We start from the raw sequence: 27,813 nt of genomic DNA on the forward strand, positions 1-27,813 counted from the left end.
AGACAATGCCAACAACAGAAAGAAAGATTGGTTCCTGACGGCTCGCAACTCGTATAGCTGGAAAAGTTAGAGTTGCAGAGTGCAACTTGTTAGAGTAGCGGCGATATAGAAGCTGTATTTGCACAGGTAAACTTGGCCATGTAGAAGTCTGGGTTAGATCGTGTTCTAAACTCGAGTTACAGAGCTAAAATAACGTATCCGCACGTGTAGACGATTCGAGTTAAAGCAAGCTTTATTTCCACTTATAGGAGGCAGCAAAGCGAAAGGAATCAAACAAAATTGTTGTAGCCTGGTGCAGGTTTTTGAAGTCATAGGAGCTCGATCGTAAAACAAAATTTGTTGAACGAGCGAGTATCCTATTTACCGGATAAAGTTAAATATCATCGCTCGCGTTACGAAAAAAAAAAAAAAAAAAGAAAGAAAAATCTATTATCCATTTGTTCCTATCTCCGTCATTTATATACACCGTTTTCGCAACGGTAAAATTCCTTTTCAAATCGTCTTTTAACGTAAACTACGAACAATGTTTTCCGTGTTACTTTGGCGCGCTTTCAATTCGCCGCGTTTCGTGCGGCTTTTGTCGCAGCCGCTAGCATTGAAACGCGTGTTCTCGCGGAAAGGTCGTAGTTGAAGCCGCGTAATGGTAAACGAAAAAAGGCGCGATATCGGATCATGTGGCAGGCGATCCGACGTAAACGCGTGGGAGAGATACCCTGCAACGATTGCCGCGCTTCGTTAACTAGCGTAGAGAAGAAGTTGAAAGCGGGAGAAAGTTTCAGTGACACCGATGAACATCCGGCGGAATGGAATACGGGCCACGGAGATGCACGACCACGGATAAACGTTTCGAGGAACTTTTCCGTTGTTCCCAGCGTCGTTTCGTCCGATTCGCGAAATCTTTCGTATTTATTTCCGTGGATGTAACGAGCGTAGTTTCGGTCCAATTGGAACGAGAGTCAAAGAAGAGAACGAAATTGCTTTTTGATTCTCGATGGCTCGCTAAATCGCGACCTAGCAAACAACGAATCAGCTTACGTGGAAATGCTGCATTTATGCATAAGGAGCGCGCAAGCCAATTTCTTCGAAGATAACTACCTTCGATTAGCATAGAATTAATATCGTAAGGTCGGAATTTTTTTTCTTTTTATATAAAAGGAACTGGTATTTTTAACGAGACTTGTTAATCGAGCAGAAAGAACGAGATTGATTGTTGGTCGAAGTAGCAATAACGATGTGACGAATATCATCGATTATTCCTTCGTTTCGCTATTAATTTGGTAATGTTTCAACGACTAAGTATACCGGTTTCATGTTCTGCGCGAAACAATCAGATTGTGACGTGTATGCGAGGTATAAGCGGATCATAGAGTTTTGTACGTTTGTGTGTGAAACGTTTAAAGATTCGGAAGATAAAAAAAGCGAATAATAGAATCTAAGGACGCACAGAATATGCAACGATATACAGGGGTGGTTGGTAACTGGTGGTACAAGCGGAAAGGGGGTGATTCTGCGCGAAAAAAGAAGTCGAAAATATAGAATAAAAATTTAACAATTTCAAAATTTTAAACATTAAAAAAATAACGTCAATCGAGACAACGATTTACAGCGAGATCCGTTATAACGAGACGCGATAAAGTGCACGCGTACCGAGCGAAAATTCAAAGTCGATTTTTTCGAAAACAAAGCCTCGAACGAAAAATTGTTATTCTATATTTTCGACTTCTTTTTTCGCGTAGAATCACTCCCTTTTCGCTTGTACCACCAGTTACCAACCACCCTGTATAAAGACGTCCAAAGTATAGTATTCGTTGGGATATTTAAGAAGTACAACAAATATCTGTCCGGATTCTAACATTTTAGTGTGGCCGTAAAAATATGAATATTCGTATATTCACAATGGAAATATAAGAATTTCAAATAATATTTCCAAGTGACGTGGAATAATCGACGAGGAAATAACAGTCGAAGACTGTTTAATGTATCCTTCTTGCATGTCAATATTATTTCATAAAAATGAATTTAAAAGAAACTATTTGGAAATTGAGGCAGAAGATACCCTAAACTACGATAGAAAATACATACACACGTACACACCATGTTATACGTACGTACTGAGAGTGTCCCAAGGATAAAATGTTAAACAGTGTTGAATTTTAAAGCGATTTTAAAAATTAGAAGAAAAATAAGCCAGCTTACGCTATTCATTATTAGGACCAAGTGTTAAGAACCAGATGTTACTAATCAGATGAATAATCATCGACGCTGTGGGTATAAAATATTCGAACTGAACGAACAACGCAACGATAGGAGCAAATTCTTTTTTTCGAGTCACACACACATGCGTGTGCGTGCATATAATAATTTGTTATATTAATTAATAAGTCTATATACTCTACAATGACATAATTAGTTTTGGTAGTTGAGCGTAGTATCGCAGGAAATGCGTGGACGAAACGTGCAAGTGCATGTTCGTGTTCGAACTAAGTTTATCGAATAATTGAAAATATTCCGCGAACCTATTCCATAGAATTAAATGAAACGCGGCTTTAAACGTTATAAAGCTCGTCCTTCTTCCATCTTCTCGTCTGTTCGATTTAAATGCGACTTTTTTCGCGTAAACTAGAATTGGAAATATTTAACGTCTCAAATAAATAAATGAAAACTAATCGAGATTACGGATCGCACAATTGTAGGAATAATTTTCCTTAGTATTGAAAATTCAAGTAACATAAACAGCTTAATACGTAAAGATCGTAATACGTAAAGGAAGGAATGATCGAAAAGTAAAATAGAATTACCTGTCTCTATTATTTATTCTCGAAATTAATGAACTAAATAGAAAGCGAATGAAGGTGAATTTCCTTTTTAAAATATCCCGCATGGGCAAATTACTCTATACTTTGTAGTACGTATACAGGAAATTCAATTTTCATTTAAATGCACTGCACGTAACCTCCGGTCTATTGAAAGGAGAAACCTACCTCAAGAGTTCAATTCTGCCATGTGATATTTAGACTCATTCTTCTTTCATACATTTTTTCTATATTTCCATTTTAACCTCGTTTCTCCTTTCTCCGCTACCGATAATTTCGCGTTTCTATCTTCTCCAATGTTCCATTTGTCCACGATCTGTGCAGTGTACGGGTGTCTCGTAGAATTTGAATTTCAATGCACCGACAATGAGTCACCTACCTGCGGCTTGGAAATTATTTTTCATCGTCCTATTCCAGAGAGTTTACGCAATAGGTAAATTTCGTTTGTTTCGATAGGTCGGTTAATTTAGAAGCGATGCATAATAAAATACGGATAAAATTTTCCGGGCGAGAGAGACTCCGTGGAACAGCGATTAACCTTTGGCGATTGCATGTAGATTCAACGACGAACTCGAGGATTCTTTATATCGAATAACCTTTGAAGCTAACATCTATGTTTATTCGTTAAGATTCAGATTCAAGTGATCGACCATTTCTGATTTCAAAGAGATGGCTTGGCTTTCTTATTTACAAGTTTTACATTCCATCTTATGTACGAAGGGAACGTGAATCTTTATATTACTGCAGGGAAAGCTTGAAAGTTGGGGAAAAGGTAATTCCGTATTCTACATTCACCTTTGTTGAATTCATTTTTATGTAAATCATTCCGCGACACAGATAATCGCAATAGAAAAGGACCGAAACTTCGATAAAAACGTCCCGACAACCCGATAAAAATTGTCTATGCAAAGATATTTAATGTATTCGACGCCTTTCCTCTATCTTAATGTTTGTTATCTAATTTTCTATTCGTGCATTTGTTCTTCAGATTCGACGAAAACATTCGCGAATATATGCAGGGTGGTTGGTAACTGGCGGTACAAGCGGAAAGGGGGTGATTCTACGCGAAAGAAGAAGTCGAAAATATAGAATAACAATTTTTCGTTCGAGGCTTTGTTTTCGAGAAAATCGACTTTGAATCTTCGCTCGGTACGCGTGCACTTTATCGCGTCTCGTTATAACGGATCTCACTGTAGATCGTTGTCTCGATGGAAAAATGAAAAAAAAAATTTGTATTCCATATTTTCGACTTCTTTTTTCGCGTAGAACCACCCCCGTTCCGCTTGTACCACCAGTTACCAACCACCCTGTATATATACGTGGTTTCACGAAATTCTCGGAAACCGTCTAATTTTCCAATCGCCGGAAAGATTCAGCCGTAGCTATGGAAATTGGTTTTGTTTGGTAAATTGGTATATACATACGGAATTTTTAAATTCGTCGTGCTCGGATTTTTGAATCGAACTACCGCCAACCATCTTACGACGAACCGCTCGCTTCGTAGAATTCGTCGAAGTGAAAAATGTCTGTCGATCGTCTATCCGCCGCGGAGCAAAGGAGATTTCAAGAAAACTATCCAGCAGTGTTTCGTCTTAACGAACAGTTCGAAAGACTATTGATCAGAGGATACGCCGCACGAAATCCTTTTTGCGATCCGTCTCACGGTTTGCTAACCGTCGCCAGTGGCAAACTCCAATCTGTTCCACAATCGACTCTAATTTCAAGGCAATCGGTCGGTATCGATCGCACGGCTGGCGGACGTAAATCTCCACGCTAATTTCATTTTGGCATTCCAAATCGTATCTCGAAACGGAAATCACGTCCGAATACCCGGGAGATATAGTTCGCGGACCATCTCCGCGGGAAACATCGACTTTCTTTATTAATTCGTAATTGAGTCTGATTCGTGTGGTTCGCGTGTTGTAATTCCTCGTATGTGCGTATAGTGCACATGTGTGTGTGTGTGTGTGTGTGTGTGCGAGATACGTGACGGGGAAAAAAGAATGTGCGGGCGAATGGGAAAGACAGGGGCAGAAAAGAAATGTGGACGTACAGTGGCTGCAAAAAATATTCGTACGTCGGTGTATTTATTGCAACATGTACGGTGGCGGATAAGGTAAGGCAGCTTCAAATTGATACATCGCCAATTTGATTAAGTTTTCTTCTTTCTAGAAATTGTTAAAAATCGTCGACGATAGTCGTCTATTCTGTGGCACGTACGTTCCGGTGGCTGTGAAAGTGCAGCAAGTCGTGTACGATAGAGGACGAAAGGAAGTTTAAAGGGTAAAAAAAAAAAGAGGGTAGAAGAAACACGACGGTTTTAGGAAAAAAGAAAAGTTACGATCGATAAGAAGATTTGGATTGCGAACAAGCTCGATAAGGATGACTGTCATCAACGGTTGGGTGATAAACGTTGCGATTAGTACGGTTAGGTGCAGCTGTTGTACACAGTTTTATGAATTTTAAACTTCCCTTCGTTCGCCGCTGTATCTCGGTTTTTAGACGCGTTTCGACGTTCGACGTTCGAGCGCGTTAAAAAGTATTTTTCCGACACGCAATAAAACGTTTCGTAAAATATACGATTTTCTAACGTGAGATTTACGCGTCGTACAGTTTTACGAGCAGTTTGCGCGAAAATGTGCCTTTCAAATACTTAAATCATTTGCACTATTTTTAGAATTAATCGTATATTTTAGCTGGTGACTTACGATAATAAAAGATAATGGATTTTGTTGGAAATACAAGTGAAAAACGAACAGATTTATTTATTTATATCATATATATGTATTGCAATTTTGCATCACTAGTTGTTGCATTCTCATCCGCTTCGATAACGAAATTTTCTGTTCCGCACGCTTTAAAGGCTGCAAGATATTTCGTGGTTCGATGGAACGTAGAATAGAGCAGATCCATCGTGTCTTTACATTTTATCTTTTCTCACTGACCTCTCTCACCTGCGTATAATGGACGCAACTATGGATTATAACGTTATCTTAGCATCCGCCTTTTCAGCGAAAGGTGTAAAACGCGAAACTCCTCTTCGAGATCCAGCGATGTTTCCATAAAACATTTTGCACGGGGTATTACCATACACCACACCTCAACCTTTATAAACAACGTAATTCAAGAATATGTAATTATTGCTTTTCCCACGAGTCTCGCAAGTCACTCAGTTACATCATATGAGTCACGCCATTGCCGAATGTTAGCCTGCCATTAATAAAATTACAAGATAAAACGGTCGTTTCGTTGCAATTCGATTGTACGTTATAACAGCCACACGTACTCCGTGTTTGACGAATATACTCGTCACCGCTTACTTTTTGCGATACATTCTAGGCACACGCTTTCAAAGAGACGAGGAAGAGCTGGTTGATCGTATCATAAATTCACTTATCAATCGCTTTTTATCAGGCAATTATCATAATTTGTTAATCACTGACAATTAGTCGGCTAAATGGTAACATGGACCGTTAGCATGGAAACGTAGAAGCGTTTCAACGTTCGCTGCGTACATGGGATTTATCGAGAAAAATACAAGTAAAATAGAAATGCGTTTATTGAAACAAAACTTTAATTAACGCCCAATTAACGGAACGTTTGCTGGTTGAATCCACGTATCCGAACGCGAGCTCCTATTATTCGAGCAAAGAGTGATACATAGCGAGGAAAATTGGTAAGCTTCCATTATACGAACTCCAATTATATAAACTGTTCGTTCCCTGACAAGTTTAGATAAATGGTCTTCCGCTATATTTGTCGAACGCGGTTTAACATTCGCAGCGGTCTCGCTGAATCTCGTAAAAACTGTAAAATGGAAGAAACGCATTTTGATTGTTTGCCTGTGTGCAAGAGGACGAACGTTTGTTCGTTGCTTTTGTTACTAAATGGTTTCGTAGAAAGTATTACGTGTCTCGTAGTATAGGAGCTTTTAATACAGTGAAAATACAGTCAGTTGGAAAAATCTGCGTACGTCTCTCGGGTAGAAAAAATATTTTCTACGTAAAGACGTAGGCAGAGAGGCGTGTGTAGTTGTTCAAGCTGTAAGCAGTTTGATAAATGTATTTTTAATATCTTTCTCGATAAATTCTCGTACATAGAAATACGCCGAAATGCTTTCACGTTTCTCTGCTAACGGTTGATATTACGTTTAGCCGACTAAGTGATTATGACGCGTCAGAACGTCTAGCGTTGCAGCGCGTGAAGTAGATGCGACAGGAACACGTTACGCGTATACGGTGATAACTTTTAGTTTAATATCAACGTTTTCCTGACTTGTCCCGCCCGGACGCAGAAATGAACGTCAGGGCCAGCTCTGTCACGAAGCTGATCCTCGCTTTAAATCCTTACGTACTTCGACGATATGATCGTTTAAGGGGGTGTGCCGAATTAGAATGTTTTAAAACAGCGTCTCTTTGTGATTTGTTTTAGAAGGGAAAGAAAGAAACGAAGTTATTGAATTTTGAGGTATGGTTTTATATACAGGGTGGTTGGTAACTGGCGATTCTACGCGGAAAAAGAAGTCGAAAATATAGAATAGCAATTTGTATAATATATAATCCAGTATAATATTACTGGAAACGTTGTACTCGGACAGAAGGTTTAATACGATGCTTTAAATAATAGAAGTTTCAAATGGAACAATAATATTGGGTTGGCAACTAAGAGATTGCGGATTTTGTCAAACCACCTGATGATAAAATCCGCAATCACTTAGTTGCCAACCCAATATAAAGTATTAGGAGAAAAAAGTCCGAAATAATAGAAGTTCGTGGTCGGCTAAGTGCAGAGCAGCATTTTCATGGCGATAAATTAAGTCGAGGCACAATACCATTAATTCTCGATGCTGCAGCGCTCGCCAAGTTTTACGTCCCAATTTCGTCCTCGTTTCGACAAATGAAAATCCTCTTGATGCTTTAAGAAAATTTCGAACTTTTAACGCTCGAAGAAGAAAACTTGCATATCAAGTAACGGTTCTCTCATAATTTCCTCAAACTCGAGAAAGTCTGTCAACGAAAGCAAGATACGACCGAGTGGAAACTGTATATTTTCGACTTCTTTTTTCGCGTAGAATCACCCCCTTTCCGCTTGTACCACTAGTCACCAACCACCCTGTATATTTGACGAATACAAACAATTTTTTTTTAAGTAAGAAAAAAATTCTAACAAATTTCTAATCGTTTTCAATCGGCGTGAAAGATCCAGCTCGTAATTCTTGACTGAAACGAAAAACCAAAAAAGGATTAAATCGTTATATATCTTTCTTCTCGATGAACTAAAAAAGTTTATTTAAATAATTGTTACAGCACCTTAAACTTTACTCTTTCTTTTTAAAAAGCACATTTTTTTATTTTCTACCTTTTTTTCAGTTTTAGAACATCCTAATTCAGGACACCCCCTTAAGGGATCAACCACTGTTATCGTAATTGCTGTTCAAAGTGATTATCGTATATTTCTAGCACCAGCGTATTTCATCTGTTGAAGTAACTACTTCAAGAAAAACTCTACGTCTTTGTTTATGTATATCCGTGACCTGGAGACTGTTATTACGCAGAAATATTCTAAATAAGGAGCGGTGCATATTATTGTACCCTTGAATATACATTATGTTTTGGGTTGCAAGGTCTAGGAACAAAGAAACTAATAAACAGATTTCTATTTACGTTGCCTGTAGCCTCTAGCCAAAGCTACAAGCTTAACTTTTTTGGTAATGTTTTGCTTTTGCTATAAATTTATGAACGTGCTCCCTAGTATTCCATTGTCTAGCAACACTAACAGAGTAAAGATCTCTGAATCAGCATAAACTTATACTTATACCTTTAATTATTTCAATATACCTCAACATCATCCAAAATACAAATTAAACGACGAACGAGAAACGCCAGTTCTACGAAACATAGAGAAATAGAAACATTCCGATTTTCCTGATAAAACGTTATCGTTTCGGGTCAGGAGTTTCCGCTCGATGCGTAACATTTTTTAAAATTGAAAGTGAAATTGTCGAGCATCGTTGAAATAAAATTCTACGTCGCAGTACGTAAGAGCAATTTCAGATAAGCACAGTTTATATTTTAATCGACGATAGACGTAACGGAGGTTCGATTTCGAGAACGTTCGTCGAAATTAATATTTGTAATGGTGGATTTCGATAATCCGAGAATTCGCTTTTACCCGATGGAAAAGAAGTTAGTGATAAAATATTGTTTTATCAAACGACAGACCGTCTTTAAGTTTCAATCATATCGAGTACTTCGATTTCTTTAGATGACTCTGATATTAACCCTTTGCACTCGGAATTTTATTTCAATTTCGTTACCAGCAGCTCCCAACGCTTTTAAATTGAATTTGAGATTTACTTTAACTAAAAAAGAAGACAGTTTGAGTAAATAAAGGAAGAAACAAATTCACTTAAATACCAGTTTTATTCGCGCTATTGTTGTATTTTGTAATTTTTAAGTGTGTGATATATCTTGAAACAACTTGCAGAATACGATCCTGGTTTTTTTTCGCACGTTTCGCAAAAAAAGGTGGGACTGAAAGAATATCGAATGGGACTCTACAAAGGAGCTCCTGAGATAAAAACTGATGTCGAGTCACATTCGACGTAGGAATGCAAAGGGTTAAGTATGCCATGTATGGTTCGTGTACATACGTAATTTTCTAATGTAATTTGATTAAATCCGCATGTTGCACGGTTACACTTGATTGTCCGTGCGTTAAACCACCAAGATCGATTTACCGCCGGTGTCCACATTAGTATTGACATTGCTAGTATTACGCTTGACGCTTTACGCCATCAGGATCATGAAAATCCATTTCGCCTATTTTTTAACATGTGCCCTGCAATTTCATTGCTTATCGATATGTTTCAATTTAACTCTACTGCAACTTGATCGTGGTGTTTGAAATTAGAGAAAAACGTAACGTAATAAACAGCAAATAATTCTAGTAGTTTCAGTGAATAAAAATATATAAAATAACGCGTAGACCAAGTGCTGCATCGTTTTACCGTGTTGCTGATTTTATCGGTATAGACGTAAATTCGAAATACCAAATAACTTGACAGGATATTCGACCGGTAATCAAGCTGCTATAAACTCGATGGTATAAACTCTTGGCAAATTATATCATAAGCATTAAGAATTTGCTATAAATCGTTCGTCGTGCCGTAAAACGTATCAGTTACAGAGCTGATAAAACTTTTCCATCGACGAACGAAAGAAACACGCGAATATTTATTCACTTGACCGTGTAACACTCGCGATTTGCAAGTCGTGCCAAATCCGCCGACACGGTTTCGCCTCTTTCTCGCCATAAATCGCACGTGTCAAGCGCAATCGAGATTCGTGTGACATTCGATTGCGTTGCTCTTGCCTGGCGATCTTAATCGTAATTAGAAATATGTCCGCGTGAATAAATTTGCAAATAAAGTCAAGAGCAGCTTGCAGCTTGCAATTTCCGTTCCGTCGGGCGATACCGCGCGAACCAAGCGAAGAGGACAACAGAGTCTGCCGAACAAGCGAATCTGGTAAAGAAGATCTAAAATGTTAAAAACACGTTGCCGATGGCCACGAGTGGTTGACTGGATATCGAAACTTTAAACTACGTGTCTAATTCGCGAGATACGCGAGTCACTCGTGAGATAGACGAGATATAGTGGAAAAACTCGTTGTCTAACTCGCTACAAGTCGCAAAGAAGAAGCCACTGATCGCATATTACTGCGACGTCGCGCATTGTGCGCGTTGATTCGTTTGAAACGAGATCTCTTTATTTTTAAGCGAACTTTGTTTATTACCGAACCGAGGTTTTGCCAATCTACGCAATTAAATTTCTGCGTTGGCACGCGAAAATTGTATCCGCCGCTCGACCCTTGACCCAGACTGGTCGACCGAACTCGCGTTTCCGCAGGGACAGACTTACTCAAATTTCTCGCCAGTCGACCGCTCAATCGACCCGTTTGTACCGTAACTACCCTTAGGTAGCACGAAAACAGAGGTCCTTGCGCCTCGGAGTACCACAGCACAGCTATGTGCCTGACGATATACGCGCTAATCAGCCATGACCATGCGCGTTATTGAACCCTAACGCTAACAGGATAGTTGCGTCGACGCGTAACATTAACATTCGTCATTTTTGCCATTAATTTACATCATCCAATTCTATGGGATTCACGTTGCAACTATGAAAAGAAGTTGCGACTGTTTACCCGGTATTTTTCTTCTTGCTGTTTATTACTCTTCCACCTAGACTCTAGATTCTTACGATCGTGTAAGGTTAACCAATTTGACTGCCACGTTGGCCACGGTTTCTCCTGTGACCATTGGTGACCGGAGCGCTTGAACTTCGTACAAGTGTAAAAATTGTATGAAAATTGAGAGTTAGGGCATTTTGAATGTAACCGATAAATAGAAGATACTTTGAAATAAAAGCTGACCCATTGAGCAATTAAACATTTTTATTAGAACATCAATAAAAAATAAATGAGAACAAATGTTGCATCTACCGGTGCACAGTGCTTGCATCTATATCTTTGAGGGGTAATCTACGAATATTGTTATAAACACAGCTTGGAAAATAATCGTAAATGCTGCTTTATAATCATATAATTGAAGTGAGAAGTGTGCACATACCTTACTATTATATGTAGAATGAACAAGTACTGTTTACTAATATCTTCTGCAAGTTTCAACGATATATTCTGGACGTTTTGCTTACGACGAAACAACAAAAGCAAATGGTTTGTTGAAATAAACGAAGCTTCGTTATAATATGTCGCTATCAATTGTTATCGAGGCGTCACGGTGGCCTCCCGTAACCACCAATAAGATAAGCGGTCCATTGGGGAAGAATGTTGTCTTACATCATCATTTTATTATTATTTTGCTATTATATGCTTCGAATAATAAAAATACTCCCGTGGCGTCCCGAGCGAAACATGTGATTTCGGCGTGGCAGTCAAAGTGTCAAGGAAATTGAGCTACTTCGCAGCGATACGTCGAACTGTTTCTTTTTAATTACACAACTTCCCTTTGTGTCTTGAAGTTTCGTAATAGACTTGCGTGGCCTGTCCGTGGTTTGCCGTGCTGATAAATCTTCTGCATATTCTCACGCTGAGTTTCACATCTTGCACGTCTGTACGTTGTCCAAGTTTGGGCGCAGCGAGAGTACAAGTAGTTAGAGGTACGTTCGAAGGTGAAGTTCAAGTTTCAAGCTTCGAGCGTAGATGTTAAGCAGGAGAGACGCGAAGGTCGTTGGTTGAAAGAGTAGACCATCGACGTAAACCAAGGAGAAACGTAACTGAAATTGTGTGCTACCGAGGAGAGCGAGGATGATGAGAAGCGAATATAAAACAATGGGTTGCTGGCAAACTCGAGAGAACAATAACTCGCCTCGTTCGCGTTAATGTCGCCATTGGTACGCGGTTATTCCGCTTTTTGATCCTCGAATGGGATTAACGCGAAGTAGCAGCCGAAAACCTTTGCGGTTGACGTGACTTTGAATAACAGCGAACAACAAAAATTCGATGCGACGCTCGAGCGCGTGGCAATGGGAGCAGAGAACGCAAGTACGTCGACAGCGGTGCAACTTAACGATTCGAATGTGGTGAAGTGCATGGAAACCTTTAATCCGAATAATAGCAAAGAAATAACTGCTGTCCCTTGCACGATTCTCGAGTGGCGTCATCGATCGTCAACTCTATCGATAGCGTCCGTCGCGAAACGACAGTTTGCGTATTGTTCGTTGATAAAACTGCCGAGTATCGATTATCGTTCAGTCCGGCGCGGCAATCTTTGACCCGCGGCCGGCATTATTGTCCAATTATTGGAAGAATTCGAGAATCGACGCAGCTTCCTATTGGCTTTGTTCGAATTCACATCCAATTCGCGGAGTTAATTGGATTCATTCCTTCAAACGTATCTTCATTTACCTTCGATGCGCGAACGAGTTTCGCAACGTGATGGAACGTACCTTGTGCTACTTCGTTTACCCCAACAGACACAAAACAGAACGATTCTATCGATCAACGAGGATGAGGTGCCCTTATTTCTTTCTTTTTTCCCTCCTCGGCTCGAGCCGAGCAAGTACAGTGCGTTTTGGCACTCGGTTCGGGGATCGGTGTAGGGCAATCCATTACGATCTTAACGCTTCTTTGACTCGTGTCGCAGTTGTTTGCGATTCAAAGTGATTCGAGTTATCAAGCGACGTACAGTTCGGCGACGTAGCCTCTGCAGCTCGCAACGTACGAAGCTGATCGAAGAGTTCTCGTTGAAATCACCTCGAGCGCCAAGAAACAAGTTTTTTCGCCAGCAAGAGAAAACTTGATGTAGTCCAGCCTTAACATATTCCAGATTCGCGAAGGAGGAAAGCGTATGGGTAGAGAGGCGTGTGTGTGTGTGTCGGCTGTTACTTGCAAAGGAAATTCCATTCGTTGAGATCGATGGCATAGACGAAAGCTAAGAAACGATTGACCGATATTTATCGACGTTTATATTTTTTTCCCAGAGAAACGACGTTGCGACACCATCTTCCAGCGATGGTGGTAGCTATTCGGTAAGGAAAATCGCAGTTAAATTTCATAATACGGTACTTTCATCGGTACGTAGAACGTTCTCCGGTGAAACATCAAAATTATTCAATTTTTCAATTTACAATTTAGTTTTCTTCGCGCAAGTACCCTTCGAGTAAATTTATTAATTTACCTTAGAGATTATTCGCGTGTTTTTGTTCTTCGAAAGAATTGCAAATTAAGCGTCTAACGCGATTTTACGTCGTACATATTTCTGCGCAACTGTGATACGAATTCAGAGGTTCGATAAGAAAAAAGAAAAAAAGAAAAAAATAATGTGTATTTTGTGCAACCACGGAGAAAGGAATATCCGTTGAACAACCAGCTTGTGAAATATCGACTGAATTTTTTGTCGAATAACTTGCTGAAAATAACGCCGATTGTTTTAGAATTAATAAAATTCGTATTCCATGCAAAGATATTAAACCGATAGAAATGCAGATTTTATCTTGACGTTTTCCATTATTTTCAAAGCAACTTTCTCAACAATTGTAGCCTGACCTTTTACGGTACACAGTTTAACCTTTATACGGTAACGCACTATCGTATAACGTATTTCGCGGTCGTATAAGAAGCAACAGAGAATAGATTTGCTGTTCGAAAACAATGAAAGAGATTTAATAAAAACAGTTTTATTATCGTGCAGGTACGAGAGACTTTTATCGTGGAAGCTATTTCACGAAGATATTTACCATGGTGTACAAAACGGTGGAAAATTCGGGAGATAATTTTCACGAAAAAGAAACATATCACGTAGAAACGTATGATCGAGAAATATATATTAATTATCGTTTGTTCTAATAAATAATTAATAATTCAATCACGATACGCTTATGGTCGATTACGACTCGTTCGAATATCTCGTAATGATTTAAACGAAGACGTTTAAAAGAAATGCGTTGCTCCTTCTATCAGCTCGACCATCGTTAAGATTCTCTGAAAAAGATCATTCCGCGAGTATAAAAAATTACCTTCGTTAAATCTACACCGTTCATCAAGTCCGTTAAGAAGTTCATTTTCCGAGGAAATGTTTAAGACAGGGGGGACCGAAGCAAAGCGTTCAATGAAAGGGCAGTTAAAGCGAACGCGTCCAATGAAAACAAATCAAATGGAATTCGCTGTTAACCAATTTCTCGAATTATCGAAAAACATCGTTTCATTTGATTTTCGGACGGAATACATCGGTTTGGAGGTTTCAGGGTTTCAACTAGACTGCCGATGTTTATATATTTATGGAAATTTGAGTAGCATGAAAAAAATACACGAAACGGTGAGAAGCGAAAAACACGTTGTAGATGTGGCAATATCGATAGTGGACGAAACAAATTTTAATTTGGCTCACATATTTTTATGGAAATTCGTAATTCCGTCGATTCGAAATTTTATAAAAAAATATTTTTTATCGCTTCGATAAAGGTACGAATGAATTTGCGCGTGAACATCAGCGATCTAGCTATCACGCAGTTGTAAGTTGGTTATGCTTTTAGTGGGACTCGGAACTTGGCAGATTTGTCATCTATTTTAAAAACCTTCCATCGTTCGATCTGATAGGCTGTTCTCTTATTATCATTATTATTATCATTATTATCATTGTTATCATTCTTATAACTATCATCACTTATGTAATTCTTATCATTCTTAGCACTGTTATCATTCTTATCATTGTTATCACTGCTTCCATTCTTATCATCCTTATCATTCTTGGCATTCCTGTCATTCCTGTTATTCCTGTCATTCTTGTCATTCTTGTTATTCTTGTTATTCTTGTCATTCTTGTCATTCTTGTCATTTTTATCATTCTCATCATTGTTATTCTTGTCATTCTTGTCATTCTTGTCATTCCTGTCATTCCTGTCATTCTTGTCATTTTTATCATTCTTATCATTGTTGTTATTATCGTTATTATTATTATTATCATTATATATGTTTATCGTATTTCACGTAAATTTATAGGCTGATAGGCTGTTCCCCTTTTTGATCTCGTATTAAAATATTCCCTTTGCTCAGCCAGGAAGTGATCTCCAAGTCAGGGAAATAAAACGATAAAAAAAAAAAAAAAAAAACAGAGCGCAGATAAAATTTTCCACGAAACGCTGGACATGATTTATACTGTTAAAATTGCTGAACCTGGTCGAACGAGCTGAATAGCTCTTTTCGCAGCCGTAGGACAAGTTGCACATCGTTGCACGCCATTTGTCGCGATTAGCTGCTGTCGACCAGTGTGGAGATTTTCGTACAAGTCGTTGACTCGCTGCTAATTAAAAAGGCAAAGTTGCCGAGTAAGACAACAGAGTTACTTCTCTTTCTTTTTTCCATTTTCTGTCCAAACGAAACTGACAGTGTCAAAAATGAACGTTTTCGCCGCGAATAGAAAAGCTGAAACTGCGTTCCTACTAACGCGATTCTTGTCGTGATAACAAAGCGCGACTACTATGCACGTCGATTTATTTAACTTTGCTTCTCGTTACAATTTCTGAGAGAAATTCTTAACGATCGTGAAAGTAGCGCGAAATGACAGCTAAAACAACTCACGGCAGCTTCGACGAGTTAAAAAAGGGCAGAAATTTATTTTACGTTCGAGATAATACCGAGCTTAAGCAAGCTTTATCGCGATATCGTTCCGCGTCAAAATATTTTTCTCGATAACGTCAAAGTCTTACGTTCTTTTTTAAAATCCTACAATTTCGATTCTCTTAACGTCTCGGAAGATCGCAGAGAAGAAGAAGCGCGACAAGAATATTTTCATTGACCTTTCCGCTTTGTGACCACCTTTTAATTAAACGGAAAGGTTTTAATACCACGAGATCAATTATATCGCTATTAGACATTTTTTTACATTCATAGGAGTTTCGAAATGCAATAGGAAAAATATATAAAATATGTAAAATATACAAAGTAACGTTTTATACAGCAATTAGTTGGTAAGACAATGTTCAACCGAGATTCTGTCTTTTTACATTCTCCAAAATATGGATCCGCAGCTTAATTAGAATTTAGTGGGAAGAATATGCAGAAACACGATGCAAGAACGAGATACAAGTTACGAAAGGACTTGCGAGTAACTTACGAGTAGCTTACCAGCTACGATCCGTGAAATTTCAACTCAGTAAATCTTGTACGCGAGCAGTAGCGAGAGACAGGAATTTTGCGCGATTGATCTTGTCGAACGGCTTGGATTATTCGATAGAAACGGTGACGATGCGTCGTGTGTAGCGGAAAAGCGTGTGAAGCTTTTCATAGAATCGTCGCGAAGGGAAACGATTATCGCGTGAATCGCTTCTCGGAGAAATCGAAGGCTGCATCAGACTTGTAACTGTTTCGAAGAAAAAGAATTTAACATACCGTGTCCCTTATCGATCCGTAGCTTTTACGGGCATTTATCCGCCAGCAAGAGAAAGCGAAATATCGGGCGCGGTGTGCGTCGTCCTGGAAAACGACGACGAGTTTAAAGCGTCGTTGAAAGGTGTATTCGCAAGAATCGCAAAGATCAGATCGCAAGCAGAAGACAAGGAGAAGCCAATGCCGACAAATGAAGTTCACCGTAATATCGTAACACGGCGTATTGTACGGAATATCGACGACGTTGTGTTCGCTACCGATGTTTTCCACTTAGCTGTGATTAAATAAAAGCGAGGATGATCTGAAAGATCAACGACGAGAGTCAGTGGCTCGTTTTTCAACGTTACGAGCTCTTGCGATCGTCGTTCATTTTTAAAAAAACAAGATGCATAGAACAGTTGTCACGTAGTAGAATTTTCTCTGCGTTTGTGAGAAATTGGGAAACGAGTACACAGAATGTACGTAATAATGCAGAAGCGTATAAAATATTCAAAATAGATAAACAAATTTTCTACTTACAAGGCAAGTTTCGAAAGATTATGAAACTTCCGAGACGCGTACAGGACGTTCTTTTGCTGTCCAAAGTCGCTCCAAGGGGATGAAATTCACCTCTGACAATCGGCCTACTTTCCGATTTTCCGTTGCAGCTTTCGAACCGCGAGTACATAGAAAGAAACTTTTCGAACGAGAGTTACGTCTTTCGATCAGCGCTATCGTTCGATAAAAATATCTGTCAATGTTACAGCTATAGCGGACAATTTTCAGAGGTAGATTTCACTCTCTGAGGGTGAATTGTGGCAGAAAATAAAAATTGCGCGATACGCATTTACGTATTCTCCGCGTGCAATCTCAAAGTTGCACAATTCGTTGAATTTGCGCGTTGATATTTGGCCTGGTTGGTGAACCGCGTTTTTCTTTGTCTTCGTTTGAATATGTATATCGTGGTCCTTTTATACATTCAAGAGAAATCTGAAATCATGCAGAAACGCATACAACGTGCTCATAACGTGTAAAAACGTATCGAATGTCGAAAAACGTATAAAATATCCAAAGTAGAGAGTACCTGTTGCTTGTAACAACAGCAGGTCGTCCCGAAATCGTCTTTCTTTTACGAACATGTCTTTTACGACAACGCGTCTTCACACAAACACTAAAACTCAGTCGAACAATGCGATCTTCGTCTTAATAGGACAAAATGAATCGTACGTAATTCGATAAAATAATAATTGTGCCTCTGTGATTTCCTTATAGAACGAAAGAAACTTTTGCCACGATCTGATATAATATTTGATAAATAACGACAACTTGCTGTTCGAGTGTCATTCTCTTAATTATTTTCGTGGAAATACGAACGCGCAATAAATATTCGCAGTCTAGTTACACACAGCACTGTGAGAAGAAAGTAATAGAATTTTTATCACTATAAATAATAGATGCATATCCTTTATCACTGATGGTATCCTAAATCATGCTATAGTGGCTTTTGTCGCGTGACACAGCCTGGATATTTCTCTTCGGTTATTATCTGTTAGTCTGTATGTCCGGAGCAAGCTACATATATAAATGCACGTACATACATACATACATACATACATACATAGTACGTACTAACGACACGAAAAAGACTCGTGGCGATTAATTTTCGTTCGCCACGAGTCCATGAATCATTGGCGTTAGTCTGCTTGTTCGACTGCATTTTCCGTGGTAGTTCGATGTGGTTAGGATAGCTCGTTACATGGCCGAAACATCACATTGAAAGTGCTATATGACCATGATACTACCAATGAATGTGTAAAGATGACAGAAAAGAGAGCGCGATAGGGACAATGGATCTTCGTCGAAACGGAACTTTTTCGTTTAAATAATACGTAACTTTTTTATTTATTCAAAGATAGCTACGCATCTTTCCAGTTACGTAAATCGATCTCTTCCATCTTCGTGCGTTAGATCTGTCGAAAGTTCTTTCGCTTTCTCGAGTTGGAAAAAAAAGAATCCCTGACATGGACGCGAAAAAATGATCGATTTGCCGTAGAATGGTCATGTACAGCGAACAGCAAAACTATCGCAACATCCTTGGCAACTGAATTTGTAACTTCTTTGTAAGGTCAGACCAAGCGACTTGAGTCTTTGCGACGAACAAGGTAGAGGGACGTTTATTTTTCAAGCTTTTTTTTATCTGGGCTTAGAGCAACGAAAATTGTAACACCTTTTGAAGATTCGCATACCTACAGAACGTTAAGAAAATAATTTATTCCGAAATCTTTCAACTTTCGATTCACCTTTCGTCTCTTCGATTCGCCATCTGAACGAATATTTTGAAAAATCCAAATTAATTTACACGCTCGCCCTTACTTTTTTCATACTACGAGTTACTATCATTTTGAATCAACATGTTCTTTTCTCACGATTCGAATTAAAAGAATTAAACAAATCGGAACGTTCTTTCCCTTGTTGTAGCTTTAAAAGTTTTATTGCGCTCGTAATTCACGATACTTAGGCTGCAACATACCGAAGCTCTTCTCATACTTGTATCGCATTAAGGACAAATGTTACATAGTTGCAGAACCGTACAAGCAATATGCCGGAGGCAAAGTGGGGTGGGATTTTATGTACCAAGTTAATGCTACATTCCGTTCTCGTTCGCCCTAATGGGACGGCTTAATAAATATCATTCGATATATCTCGAAGGTTCCGCCATTTCTATCTGAAAGTTGTTCACCAAGGGTGGAAGGTAAATTATCGTCGATATTCCCTTCGATCTGGCATAAGAGACACGAAGGGGACGAAAAGATTGAGAATTAATGGCCAATATGATCTCGTAGATGATTTCTAAAATGTTCTGAAAGGGAGATAGCGACTGAACGAGCTATACAATTTTTACATTTTTCTCGTGTGTAAAATTACCAATTTCAACGTTTTACGTTTCCTTCGTGAAATTAGAAACTTTTTCGTCGAAGTTGCTAATAATCTACTCGACCAGTCGACTGTTGCTACCTGTTTGAAAAACGCGTTCCTAAAATGCGTCGCGAGAAGTAAGCGATGACGAGTATACTCGTCAAACACAGGTTATGTGCGAATATTGCAGTATGGAATTAACAGTAGAACTATCATACCAGGCAAATCGACTGGTTTTACAATTTTATTTTAAAATTCCTACTTCACGTTATATTTTTCCCCCGCAACGATGTAATGACTTTTGTAACGATAACTAAAAGAATAATATAATGAATTTTATTTTGTTTTTTTTTTTTATGTATTCAAACTCAAAATAATTTCGTATCAAGGCTACTTATACCAGTCAAAATAACCGGTACTTGTCAAAGTGTAAAAGGGTCACACAATCTGTTTATCGAATCCCAATTAACCAGTTTCCTCGTTTTATACAACTTCCCACGCGTTCTTAAAATTTCTACTGCGTATCGTTCGATATAACGTTTATCGGTATTCGTACGAACCAAGGATAGACGAAACGCTGAGTGAAAGTTTGTGAGGTAATTGTATTTATTGTTATTCCTGTGTTTCGTAACAGAGACAGCACTGTCCTTTAAGCCTCGTTGCTATAAACAGATAATAATAATAATAATAATAATAATGATAAGATTAATAGCAGTGATGACATTGATAATAGTGATAAGAAGGATAACAATGATACGAGTGATAACAGTGATAACATCGATAACAGCGATAAGAATAATAACAAGGATAACATCGATAAGAAAGATAACAGTGATAACACTGATGACAGTGATAAGAATGATAACACTGATGGCAGTGATAAGAATGATAACACTGATGACCGTGATAAGAATGATAACACTGGTGATAATGATAAGGATGATAACAATGATGGCAGTGATAAGAATGATGGCAGTGCTAAGAATGATGACAGTGATAAGAATGATAACACTGATGGCAGTGATAAGAATGATAACGCTGGTGACCGTGATAAGAATCATAACACTGGCGATAGTGATAAGGATGATAACAATTATAACAATAATGGCAGTGATAAGAATGATAACAACGATAACATCATTGAGAATGAAAACACTGATAAGAATGATAACACTGATAACAATGGAAATTCCGGATCGATCACTAGATGCTAACACTAGAAATATCTCACCAGTCAAAATTACTGGTTCTACAATTTTAGAAATGTGTCAACATAGTTTAGGAATGATGGTCCCAGATGGATTAATAATTCCAAAAATGTATTACATAATATGGAATTCCTTCTGTAAGAAAGTAATAAATCAATAAATATAAAAATATTCTGTTGTTACGTATTTTTTAAAGACCAGTCATTTTCACTGGTTTTGGTAGAAATAGCTTCGCGTTCACTATCGGTAGTTCTAATGTTAAGTTGTAACGAAACGACTTTTTTATTTTTCAATTTTATTGCTGAAATTTATCGCAATTGAGACAGCAAATTTTAACTATTCTTTACGCATGACGAGTATACTCGTCATAACGCAAGATATAGTCGTTTCTTCGTAACGAGTATACTCGTCAAAGACAGCTAACTGATTAAGATATTCTGTATAAATTTACCATAGAATCTAAGCGGACTGACATCGATGACAAACGTATTGTCTTTTTCATCTTAAAAATACCGTCTTATTACGTCTAAAATAATGAAAAGGGTAGGAAACTTGTAAAACTGCTTTCGAAGTATAAAAAGAAAAAGTTAAAGGTTGCAGGGAACGTTTCAAAGTCCCCAAATAAAAACTTCGAATGTGGTAATTCTTTTTTTAATAATAAAAGTTTTATCGATACTATACCGTTTGTCCCTGCTGTCTTCTGTACACTTTGAGACATTTATGACCATTCGTAGGTGAGAGTGAAAGTTAATGACATCTCGCTTACATCGGAACAGCGACTTTACCCCTTCAAATTTACGATTTCGATCTTTTACTTTATCTTCTAAAGTTTTATGCTTGCAGCGTGTAGAGAGGTGTCTTTGCATCTTCGAGTTTGTTTTGATCAACGATCGAGAATTTTATCTTCTGCAATCGAGTTTATTAAGTTGGACCAACGGAAGAGTCGATCCAATATTACTGTTCCTTTGCAAAATATTCCAGATTTATTTATTCATTTATTTATATAATTATTATTTATCTATTGTTTCTTATTTATCAAAATATTTCTTTCTAGTCAACAAGCGACACGAAGATCATCGAACGAACAAACACGAACTTATCGTATTTGTGGTTTTCAAGCAGGCCGCTAAAATTTATACATTTGTTAGAAAATTTGTGCGAAAATATGTGAAATATCAGAGGCAAAGTACTTTATTTAAGCTCCGTTCCGCCAATAGTATTTACAAAGATATTAATTTTTGCGACCATTTGCGGTTTATTGAGAAATTCTCGCCTGATCGATTTTGTAGAATCGGTTAGAAAGCTGGCAAAGGCAGCGGAGAATTTGCAGAAGCGTTCACGAGGGTATGTCACCCTCGCTCGTCAGTCCGCTTATTAGCACCCCCTGTAAAATTAATGAGAAGATCATCCAATAAGAAATAACTGCAAATTTACAGATAGGGTTCCACCCACGCAGTGTTTACCTTCTAATGAAATTTCCAAGAGATAATGCTTTCTTCAGACGATTCCTGGGACTATCCACGCGTTCAATTTGTATAATTGCTTCCTATCAGACAGGACAATTTATTACGATGCAATTTGCTAGCGATTAGCTATCAAACTTAAACCAAACTATTCAGATCGACGCTTTGGTAATGACATTATCGATGATATATCATTCCATGATACGTGATATAATTAATTTATACGTTATATCTACGTATTATATTATTTTCATTGCGTTACCGTACCTGTTATAGTTGCTGGACCATCTCATAAATAATTCGATTGCTCGAGGAGCTAAATTTGCGACAATGGAACTCGTTTCCGTAGAAATTTTATAAGAGAAAAGTAGAAAATTTCATAGGAAGACAGCAGGCAGCTGTGGAAATTAATAAGAACATTAAACGGATAGACTTAACCAGTTAGCCGTTTTCGACGAGTATGGTCGTCACGAAGAAATGACACTATTTTGCCTTACGAGCCCCGTTGGTAATAACATTAAAAAATGAAACGGTCGTTTCGTTACAACTTAATTCTGCATTGTAACAGTCACTTTGTGTCTGACGAGTACACTCGTCGTTTCAAACAGGTCGCAACAGCCTACTGGTTAAGAATAAAATCAGAGAAACCTCTGTACCTATCGAGATAACATCGCTGTAAGTGGAAACCTATAAGCGACTATTGTCACTATTATTATCATTATTATCATTCTTGCCATTCTTGCCATTCTTGCCATTCTTGTCATTCTTGTCATTCTTGTCATTCTTATCATTCTTGTCATTCTTGACATTCTTCACATTCTTCACATTCTTCACATTCTTCACATTCTTCACATTCTTGTCATTCTTGTCATTCTTCTTCTTCTACTTCTTCTCCTTCTTCTTCTTCTTATTATTATTATTGTTATTATTATTATTATTATTATATATGTTTATCGTATTTCACGTATATTTATGTCCAGCATAATATGAACAGAAGAAAGTTTAAAAACATTATAACCATTGCCAGTGCGTTACGATTATAGCGTCATAACCAGCAAAAAAGGGGAATAAAAAACGTTAAAACGTCCTAACTTCAATTTCCACGGCAAATGAAATTGTTGACTAAAAGATATACTGAAACGAAAATTCAAATTTCAATTTCAGAATCGAATGGCCTCTACCGCGTCTATTTATTGAAGGGTTAAAAATATTTTGACTATCTGATCGGGTTATTTCGTATTTGTAAGATTAAATTTCCCTTTATCGAAATAGTTTGTGATTACGCGTAATTGCAATTGAAACGATTAAATGTCAGTTCTCTTCTTTCTTGAAATTCATTTATCTTATATCGATCGACAACGTAAATGTCAGAGACCGTCGTTATAAATATCTATAAAACGTCGATGTAATGTAACGAGCGACGGATATATAGAAATTTAATTCCCTGTTATTTCTAGTTTTTCGAAACAACTGATAATAGCGACAGCGTGTAACGGTAATAAATAAAAAAACAGGCTATTGTATTTCGTTCTGAATTAAAAAAAAAAAAAAAAAAAAGGATCAATGCAGCGGAAAATATCGTTGAATTATTAATAAGTTAAAACGTTAATTTAACACACGCATTGAATTTAAGCTTGGCTCGAGTACGTTGTTGATCGGATTTTTAATTTGGTCCTTTATGGAACTAGGCTAATTAACCTGCTCAGTTTTTAATTATCATTTCTGATTACGTTGTAACAGATTAGCTCTCACGATTTATGAAAGTTGTTCGTGTACTAAAATTAAAACGTTGAACGAAAATATAAAATATGCGGAAGGCGGCGAAGCTGTAAGAAGTAAACAAGCGATGCTCTTTAAAATATTGATAATCGTTAGATTCTACTCTAATGGTTAATCGATTACTTGAACGAAAGTGAATATAATACCTTTACTTTCGTTGCATTCATTATTACGTTTATATATAAAATTTGTTGCTATTAAATTCATTATGATAGTCAAAGAATAATTTCGCCGGGATATTATATCGAATTTCAACGTTAAATGATTATTAAATTATAAATGATCATAAACCATATTAATAAATTATGTCTGCCACGTAGTAGGTACGAGAAACATATATAATTCTGTTCAACGTATACATAATAAAATAACAGAACAAACTAATTGCTAGCTAATTGTTTTATTATAATTCGATGAATAATATCGTAAGTTCTTAGAAACGTTCAATCCTGAAATTTAATATACACGAATTAATTGGTCGATAAATCGATCGGAGTTTATCGGTAATCACTGAATACGAAGAATTTCGCAAGTTAATCTCGTGTATATTCAATTACTAAAACACATTAATGTATACTAAGAAATGTTAACATCAAATTACCAAGTAATTTAATTTTTGATCTCCGGATGATCCGCGTGGTATCCTCTTTGTCCTATCGATATTAAATTTTCAAGAAGAAGTTAATTTCAAGCTAAGGGTAATATTAATCGAATGTTAAACACGTATTCTTTGCTACGCTGTCGCAATGTTACATTAATCTATCAAGTCGATAAACTTTTCGACCGGAGCACGTAATACTCAAACTTTCACGAACTAATACGAGTTACGAATTATCAACGCGCTATTCGTTTCTCTAACGTTATTAACTAAGAACTTGCACAAATTTCTATTCAATTTCGAGCAATATACGCTGGAATAACGTTTGAAACGTTGTTAAAATTAGAAATTGCGATAAACGAATCGTTGACTTTTATCGCTTTCCTATTTACGTGTTATTATTTTGTATTTGTTGAAGATTTCGATGTTCTGACAATTAAAGAGAAATTATATTCGTCGATCTCTCGTGTAAAGTTGCTTCAACAATTAGCATGAAACGTGCGTGTTTTGTAACAGAGACAGCACTGCTCTTTAAACCTCGCTGCTATAAACAGATAATAATAATAATAATAACAATGATAACAATGATAAGAATGGCAACAGTGGTAAGAATGATAACACTGACAACAATGATAAGAACGATAACAGTGATAAGAATGATAATGGCGATAACATTGATCACCATGATAACATTGACAACAACGATAAGCATGATAACAGTGATAAGAATAACAACAGTGATAAGAATGATAGCAATGATAACAATGATAAGAATGATAAAAACGATAACAGCGATAAGAATGATAAGGACGATAACATTGGTAACACTGATAACAATGATAACATCGATAACCGCGATAAGAATGATAACAGTGATAAGAATAATAACAGCTATAAGAATGATAGCAATGATAACATCGATAAGAACGATAACACTGATAACAATGATAGCAGCAATGAGAATGATAAGACTGATAACAGTGATAACAGTAATAAGAATGATGACAATGATAACATTGATAACAATGATAACAGTGGTAACAATGATAATAATAATAATAATAAGCCGATAATTAATGCAATGTTGATGCTATAGAGTGTACTGTACTAGTATCAATAACAAATTCGACTTAAACAATGTTCTATGCGATGACCTGTAATTCCAAATATTATTCCTATGTTAAATTTACAACAGTAAGTTAATTATACATGTAATAATCTATATTTAATCTGTGTATTGTGGTTGAATGACAGTGCGAATGAGAAATCTACGTATGTAGATCAATCTCATTTTGCAGCCGACAGACAAGATAAATTATTAATAAATTATATATATAATTATATATATACTGACAAAATGTTATTTTCTATTTATCGTTATCTAATTCTCCTCTATTATCTAATTTTTATTTAAAACGTAACATTTTGTCATTCTCGGCTTAGTTTGCGAGGAAATCGAATTTGCAAATTTATCAAGTATATTTAAACGAGGGTAGGTTCCGGACTAAATAGACAAGAGGTGGTTTCACCTGCGAAAATAAACCAAAAACGTAAAATAAAATTTCTTCGCAGGACACTTTGTTTCCGAGAAAACTAAATTTGAAAACTTCTCGTTTATTCGTTAACATTTATTATCTCGATAATGAAGCCTTAAACGGGAAAACGTTACTCCACATTTTCGACTTGTTTTCACGCGTAGAATGACCACCCTGTCGATTATTCAGTCCCGTCCAGTCCGGAATTACCCACGTTCCGGTATGCTTGATAAATTTTCAAACTCGATTTTCTCGACAACCAAGCCGAGAATACAAAAATTTTATGCTATATATTATATTTTATTTGTATTTCCACAAGGAATTACGCGGCGCTTGCTTCTTCGTATCACTCGTCCCGGACTCTGTACATCAAACTTGCACGTTAAACTATCTCCGTTATTTTTGTCTTTCCCATATATATCTGTATATTAAAACTACGCCGAGACAACTTCTTCTTCTTCGTCCTTTCGAGTTTCCTTCGAAACGAGAAATAGAGATAATTTTTATTACGAAAGTCGATAACGTCGCTACGTTGTACTTGGCGTTTAATATCGAGTACTTATTACGAAGAAACTTGCACGAGTCCTAAATGGGTCGTGTTGTTTTTCATTGGGGAAGTTGATAAACGACGATGTGGAAGTAAAATAGTCGACAGTTCTCGTTCGTGCAACATCGCGACGATCGTTCAGACCACGCTGTTCTCGATACTGCAAACAACACGTGACGTCAAAAATGCATCGACGGTGTGACGTAGAAAGTACACGTACGAGGGGTTGCATGCCTGGTGTGGGATGCAACACATGGTGTGTAACGGTAACAGTCTCTACGCTATACATGCTCGTATAAATAAAACAACGAATAAACAAACAAAAAAAAAAGAAAAAAAGAAAGAAAGAAGAAGAAAGAAGCGGTCCGATATTATAACTCCCTGTACGCTTTAACTTTGTACCTCTAAGGGTTGAACCGTGGTTGCGAGGCGATCGATAGACTATCTAAAGCTGCACTCACCAGGTCTTTGCTTTATTGGATATCACTCGATATCTTTCAAGAAATCGCATTCGAGTGTAGTCGATTGATTGGAGCGGAGGCCTGGCTCAAATCGCGTCTTCCTTCCGGCTGAATTTTGCGATACTACGCTTCGTCCAAATCTTTGATCAGTCCCTTTAACGCGCAATTTTCTAACTTTTATCTACCTTCGTTTTTTCCCACCTTTATTTAAAGATTTTTATTTAACGGTTCCCTTCTCGCAGCACGTGGTATGGCTTTTTTTTTATTTTTTTTTTTTTTTTTTTACTTATTACACATATTTACCGTTCTTTTATCTCTTTTCTTGCCCGCTCCTTTCGTTTCTTTATCTTGTATTTCTTCGTTTCTTTATTTCCCTTATTTCCTTTATTTCAAATATTCGCTGCGAACTCCTCTTTCTGACATTTTTTCCACCTCTTTATTCATTCTCGTTATTTTACGTTATTTCGTTATACGCTGCCACGTCTCTTTCTTTCCATTTTCATAGATTCCGCGTATCTTTCTGTTACCTCCTTGTCAATATCTATCGTCTCCACGCTCATCGCAGCATCTGAATCGCGTACAGTCTCGCGGCCTTTTCTTTCCGCTC

General features: G+C 37.3%; 3 protein-coding genes across 3 annotated transcripts in view; all 3 read left to right on the forward strand.

The window, feature by feature from the left end:
• Positions 1-27,813, forward strand: part of LOC126864827 (uncharacterized) — a 74,204-nt gene that overhangs the window by 16,074 nt on the left and 30,317 nt on the right. The gene's annotated exons all lie outside the window — the stretch shown is intronic.
• LOC126864555 (dentin sialophosphoprotein-like) lies at positions 19,807-20,829 on the forward strand. Its single transcript, XM_050616009.1, has 2 exons — positions 19,807-19,836; positions 20,320-20,829. The coding sequence occupies exons 1-2, from the start codon at positions 19,807-19,809 to the stop codon at positions 20,827-20,829; spliced, it is 540 nt and encodes a 179-aa protein (XP_050471966.1).
• LOC126864556 (glycosyltransferase-like protein gnt13) lies at positions 25,155-25,837 on the forward strand. Its single transcript, XM_050616010.1, has 2 exons — positions 25,155-25,161; positions 25,218-25,837. The coding sequence occupies exons 1-2, from the start codon at positions 25,155-25,157 to the stop codon at positions 25,757-25,759; spliced, it is 549 nt and encodes a 182-aa protein (XP_050471967.1). The 3' UTR covers positions 25,760-25,837.

The sequence above is a fragment of the Bombus huntii genome, chromosome 4 (assembly GCF_024542735.1).
Source record: "Bombus huntii isolate Logan2020A chromosome 4, iyBomHunt1.1, whole genome shotgun sequence".
Classification (NCBI taxonomy): Eukaryota; Metazoa; Arthropoda; class Insecta; order Hymenoptera; family Apidae; genus Bombus; species Bombus huntii.